A 6,477-nucleotide genomic window follows, 5' to 3' on the forward strand; every position below is an offset into this window, starting at 1 on the left:
CAAGTAATATCGAAACTAAAATGTTGCAGTTTGGAGCAGAGAAAGGTTTATTGCAGGGCTCTAAAAGCTTTCAGTAAAGCCTTTTTCTAGGAAAGGTGATGGACGGGTGTGGTAACTTGTTGCAAACTTCTTGGGGTCACATTCTTTGTTCCAGAGGTCAGGTCACAAGGCTCCTGTAAACCTCCACCAAATCCACCAAAGAAAGTAGTAAAGCACAGACAAATAGTCTGACACGACTTAGCGGCCGAACAACAAATGTTATTCTCTATTCTGAAAAGGAAGCGCAAGGTCCCAAGACTCAGCTCTCTCCCTCTGATGCCTCGCCCTGGCGAAGGCGGGGTGGGGTGGGGTGTGTGTCTCTGCTGGTGCCCTTCACCCTGCCCAGGAGGGTCCCTCCAGCACCCAGGAGGACCAGGTCCCCAGACCCTGCTCAGCCATCACCACTGGGTGACCGGAATCCAGCCAGCCCTCAGGCTTGTCGTTTAACCTGGAGAGAAGCATTTATATGGGATCAACAGGAACACCCATTCTAGCAAATACTCATCAGGTCAGTTCCCAGCTCCTGACAACTGCCCTTGGTTGAGAAGAGCCCCACCCACAGAGGTGGACCTGAAGTAACCATGTGCAAGGTCCTTGAACTTAACCCTCACCTCCAGCCACTTACTAGGAATGGACAACCGATCTCTGCTGTTCCCAGTTTTGAAACTTGAAGGGAGAGACTGAAGCTGGTACCTGAATGGCAGTGTCCACACACTCCATTTGCCGAGGCCTCCACAGACTCGGACCTGTGAAGACCATCTCCGCCATTAGAAGGGGGAGAGGTTCCCAGGGCAGCTGGGCCGGAGGCTCTGGAGCTACCGAGGACACAGCCCTCAGCCTGTCCTGGGACCCCCAGCTCACCCACTGGCCCCTAGGCTAGAGGACCTGGAGGGTCCTGGGGAGAAGGCTGCCATCCACCTCCCACAGCACCCTCCGCCATGATGACCACTGTGAGGGCGACCGTTGAGAAGCGAGCAGGCCCTCTGCCCGACACGCTCTGGGCCGCACGCTCAGGATCTCGCGAGAATTGTCGTGAGCTAACGGCTGCGCGCCGCCCCGCCCATCTTATTAATATAAGTCTCTGTGCTACCGCGGGGCTAGCCTGTGCGGAGGAAATTCATGTCTTTGCTCCTGCTAGTCCCTCTGCCTAGAGACCTTTTCCCTCTTGCTCCTCAGTTGAAATTCCTTAGTTTCAACTCCAATATGTCCTCCCGCGAGTGAAGGGGTGGCGGTGGTCTGTCATCCCCACCTCTGTACTCTCCGGACACTATCGCCTGTATTTCAGTCCAGAGAGGAGGCCGTCTCTGAAGCGGGATGTGCGGAGACCAGGGGCTGTGTTAGTTTAGTTAATTCTGTCTCCCACAAGGCTTAGTCTTGCCATTTGTACTCAGGAGTAGTCAGTGAGCAGCAGACTTGAGTCAGGTCAGAGCGAAAACCATTTTCCCCCAGGCTCATTGTAACAATTGGAGGATGGAAATGGAAACTTGACCCATCCCAACCTGGAGGCCACAGGGATTAGAGAGGGTTTCAGGTGAACAGGCGGCCAGGCAGTGCGTGGTGGATGGGGAGGGGAAGAGTAAGCGCCGGCAGTACCTGATCATTGCCATCCCTCTTTCACAACTGCAGGAAACCCTCAGGCTGTGCAGGATCTGGGGGAGCTACTACTCAAGAACCTCTGCAGCTTCCAACTGTTTACCTCCGGGGTACCATGGCGATGGGAAATTGGTCGTCATGGCAACCCCATTATTGACAAGACGCTGCAACCGCGGGCAGATAGTGAATGAGGACAGGAAACGCGTTCAGCACGGGAGCATCAAAGGCAAGAGGCACAAGCAGTCCTGGCCAAAGTCCGTGCTGAAGTGACTGAGACCTTGCAGAAGTGGTCGCCCAGAGAGCATCCAGTGACTCTCTGCTGTCATCCAGCGCCCATCGAGGGCCCCATTTATGACGGAACAGAGGCGCCACGTCCTTTAATTCTCCCACTAGTTCAGTGAAATCCTAACGCGCTTCCCTGACCCAGCAGAATTTTCAAGAATCCGAAACTTGGGCGTACATGCTTAGCGCTAGTGGCTGCGACGGCGTTCTCCTCCCTTCCCCCGGCCTGACTTTCCAGCGCCCCATCCAGTGATTTCTCGCTTAAGTATGTCACCCCATGCCTAGACAACGATGTCAGTTGCGAATTTTTATGAATGAAAATGTGTGTGCGCGCGTGGGTGTGCAGGTTGGCAGGCTGGAGGACAGGTCCGGAGAGACTGAACTCTCCCGGAGACAGCCTGAATCCAGGTCTGGAGCTACTGCCCCAGAGCTGGAGGTACCAGGGAAGGTGCCGACCCCAGCTTCGCCCCTCTGGAAGATCTGGAGAGGAGCGCCCACTATCATGCTGTCGGGTTTCCAGATGAGGAGTTGTGCAGACGGAACCCCTCGCAGGGAGCTCTGAGCGAGCGAACTGCCTGTCCCGGGCACCGGGTCCACCGCTGCGGAGACCACAGACCCGGGCTCAGGGTTTTCTTTGCTGCTGCCCCCGTCATCCTCGGCCACATCCCGCGTCTAACTAGGGATACCCACTCCAGAATGACAACGTTTAAAGTCTCAACAACAGCATAAAATAAGGTAGCTGTGAATTGGGGGATTACACGGAGAGGAGAATGAATCGGCCCTTCCTTCCTCCAGTCATCCAGCCCTTGCCCGGGAAGGCTGGAGCGCAAGGGCTTGCTGGCCGCGCCCCTCGAGGACTGGGAATGGGGGCGGCGGCTCAGCTGGGGAGAAAAGTCTGAGGAGGACAGAGAGCCCGTGTGATTATCCGCTTAGGGGATTGCTAAGAATCAGAGGGGCCCCCACCCCGCCCCTTCTTGCTCCTAAACGCTAAGCCCCTAAGGCAGGAGCAGCCAAGATCTCGGATTATGATTTTATCATTAAAAAACAAAAGTGACTGCTCACTCCCCCAGAGAATTTTAATTCTTTGCCTCTTCCTCAGCCCACCTGTCTCCGGATCCTCAAGACTGAGTAGGGTCCAGCGGAGGCAGTCCCCCGACCCCCGTCCGCGTTCCCCTCGGCTCCTGCTCCCTCCAAGTCGTGGTCACAACTTCCTTAGGAGCCACGCACACTCGGGGAGACTCTGCGCGGGACCCCGATCTGGACCCCGGGGAAAGAGGCGGCCAGGAGCCTCTTCTAGGACGGGCGGCCGAGAAGGCGGGGCGTCCGGGTACCCGGGATCTTGGGGAGGTGTCTTGGGGGTGGTGCCAGGTGCATCCTTTTGTTGAAGGAGCCCGGCTTCTTCTGCCTCCAGCCTCGACGGCTCAGCCTGACTTGGCCCAGCGCGGCGGCTGCGGGACGTGAGTAGAAAGGGGTGCGATAGATTTAGGAAGCAGGGACGGCCTCTAGTCCTTTGATTGCTGCTGAAAGGATGTGTGTGCCTGGGTGGGAACAGAGCTGGCCCTTGCTTCTGCCCCTTTCTCCCCTGTTTCAGAACCGGGGGCTGCGGACAGCGCCGCGCCCACCCGAGGGCGTCGCGACCCTAGTCCCTTGAGCGCATATCTTTAATCCACTTTCATGCTGGAGTCTGCGTCCCCCGCGCACCTCCCAGCGCCCCAAGAACCATCAGCTCAAGAGCCCCTAAATTCCTTACCCCACCAAAGTTTGAGCTCACCGCGGCGCTCCTGTGCCTGGAGGAGGGTCTTCTCTTCGCTCTGGACAGCAGCGCCTGCCTTGCTCGCTCCCATACGCTCCAGCCCCCGGACCCTCCTCTGCGGGCAGCGGAAGGAGCCGGTTGCCTCCCTCTCTCTGCGAAAGTCAGGTGAGGCTCTGGAGCCTCAAAGGCGGTCCCGGAAGAGGCCGAAGCCACTTGAAGCCGTGCCCTCCAAGACAAGAGGGGCGAGCCAGGAGCAAGCAAGCAGCAAAGTCCGTCTGTCAAATCTGGACTCGCTTCTAACCGCGAACAGCCTCCTTGGACTCCTTCCTGGGATTTTGTTTTAAAACTGGTAGTGTAATTCACACTGCATGAAGACACAACAGAGACCTGGGAGTTTGAAGTTTAAAGGTGGGAATATATATACCCTTAAACTCATTTACAATCTTAGGAGGGAGAGTTTTAAAAACAAATTTCTCTTGGGAATATGGTGTATTCGCCTTGCAGAGTTTTGGGTTTCCTTCTATCACACCAGACAACACAAATTCCTGGAACTAAAAATTAAAACCTACTAATCCAGCTGGTATTCATTGCCCACTATGGAGGCCAAAGGTGCCTAAACTCTTTTTAAAGAAAAAACCTTATACATTTCTGCAAACTCACTTTCTCCACAGAAGGCATGTATCTGACACACACATATCAAAGCTAAAGACCTAATCTCACCTCCTGTTCACTCTCCGGTTCTGGATGAACAGGTCCCAGGAGGAGTCCAGCTTTCTTGTCTGGGACAAGAAGCCTCTGGGTTCCAGGTTCCCGTAAATTAACACCCTTACAGGAAGAAACTCTGAAGGAGCAGATCCCCCTCAGGAGCCTGAAAACCAGAGGCTTCTCTGAGGACTTGAACTGGCACCTGGCATTTCCTGAACATACCTATCAAACTGTCTATTCATGGAGCAAACTGTTTTCAGAGGACAAGCTTTCAAGTTCATGCAGATTTGAAGGGAGAGATGAAGTGTATCCCATTCACTGGAGAAATAACGAATTAGACATATGTACACACATTTATCTTACAGAAGGGACACAGAGCCTAGAGAAAAAAAAACTTCCTTGAAAAGTCAGGCTAAATTGTTCAGATTCAAAGGATTCTGGTTATAGGAAAACAAATGAATGGAACTGGTGAATCAATAAAACAAAGTTGAAGCCACAGAAGATAGAGAAGAGAGTTTTTGTTTGGTCATTTGGGCTCTTGGAATTGAATTTACCACAAGAGAAAAAAAAAACAATTCATGAGACCATGGTCTCCTTAGCCCACAGAGTCTCTAACATACATCATTTACCCTGGGCAATTTTTTTTTCATAGTCCTTATTATTGAGAAATGCTGCATTTCTTCTAATCCCTGTGATTTACCATACACGTAAGAGCTGTTTCCTGTTGGCTTGTCCTCAGGGAAGACAGGAAGCAGGTGGTTATCCTCTGTGGCCCAGAAATATTTTAGAGCTTTTAAAGAATCTTGAATGCTGATTTTGGAGAAAGTAGTAGTAGTAGTAGCTATCAGGAGACAATTTTTGAGGCATAGTATGAAAAATCCATTTGAACTTTGTTTTTGAAATGCAGACCATTTCTAAGATCTGAAGGGGAAAACAAGATCTTACAAAATTGATGATAAGCTGGAGAAGTGCACTGAATCTGATGAAATAAAGTAGACCATCTACTATAGGACTGAGCACATAATTGGACAATAGGGCATTATGTGGGTGTCGGTAATTATTACTGAAGAACTTTTGGCACCTGAAAGATGGAAACAGATGAACTGAGGCTGGGAATGAACAGAAAGAGCCCACAGAAAATGTCTCTGTGAATTTGCCTGGAAAGACGTCTAGGAGCAAGATCTTTGGCTGCCAGGATAGAGGGTCCAGATTTGGCCAAAGACACACTGAGTGCGGTGGCATCTGGGGATCTGTCCTATTGCGTAAGCTTCATCTGAGGTATGTATGTGGTGTGTATGGATGGCGCCTTTGTCAAGAGGCAGGACACAATCAGCACCAGGCAATCCCCAATGAGCCAGTGGCATGTCCTCACAGGTCCATGGGATCTGGAGACCCAGCATAGGGATCGTCAGAAACCCAAAGCCTTGTGCCAGAAGAGGAAGACCACGGTGCAAAGGGCATGATGGAGAAGATGCTACTTCCTTATTCTGATGCGGCACGTGAGATTGGGAGGAGGGGAGCCCGGGTGGACCCTATGTTGTTTCAGTCTCAGTCAGGACTCACTAAAGCAATGAGAAGGGGTCTGTGGGGGAAAGGGTGGCACTCGGCCTTTGGGAGCTGAGGAAGGCTGGCCCCAGGGAAGCTAGGAGACCAGTTCTGTTCACCTGTGATTTCAGTGCCAGAGAAATGAAAGGATAAATACTAGTCATGCCCAGAAGGATTGAGTTAGAACATGAGGCTGGATGAGTGTGGCTTAGGGGACTCCCCAGTGATATGGAAAAGACCCAGATACTGGGAAAGATTGAGGGCAGGAAGAGAAGGGGGCAACAGAGGATGAGATGGTTGGATGGTATCACTGACTCAATGGACATGAGTTTGAGCAAACTCCAGGAGATAGTGAAAGACAGGGAGGCCTGGTGTGCTGCAGTCCAAGGGGTAGCAAAGACTCTTGGATACAACTCAGCAACTGAACAACAGTGATATTTAGTTTTAATTGTTTTAAAATTTAGAAATGGTGTGATTACAGTCTATATAGTCTTCTGGGATTTTTTTTTCCTCAACCAATATTAAGATTCAGTGATGTTGCTTGTAGCCATAGGTCTTCA

General features: G+C 51.9%; 1 protein-coding gene across 6 annotated transcripts in view; it reads right to left on the reverse strand.

The window, feature by feature from the left end:
• CNGA3 (cyclic nucleotide gated channel subunit alpha 3) overlaps positions 1 to 3,842 on the reverse strand; it is a 41,447-nt gene extending 37,605 nt beyond the window's left edge. For 3 of the 6 annotated variants that reach the window (XM_042245153.2, XM_042245152.2, XM_042245150.2), the window contains exon 1: positions 733 to 1,038. In XM_042245153.2, coding sequence (XP_042101087.1) covers positions 733 to 807 — 75 coding nt within the window. In that variant the 5' untranslated portion in view covers positions 808 to 1,038. Of the gene's footprint in view, positions 1 to 732; positions 1,039 to 3,018; positions 3,181 to 3,664 lie in introns of those variants that run through there. The other 3 variants (XM_027965727.2, XM_042245151.1, XM_060413953.1) reach the window with 3 other exon arrangements.
• Positions 3,843 to 6,477: the final 2,635 nt, after the last annotated feature.

The sequence above is a fragment of the Ovis aries genome, chromosome 3, assembly GCF_016772045.2.
Source record: "Ovis aries strain OAR_USU_Benz2616 breed Rambouillet chromosome 3, ARS-UI_Ramb_v3.0, whole genome shotgun sequence".
Classification (NCBI taxonomy): Eukaryota; Metazoa; Chordata; class Mammalia; order Artiodactyla; family Bovidae; genus Ovis; species Ovis aries.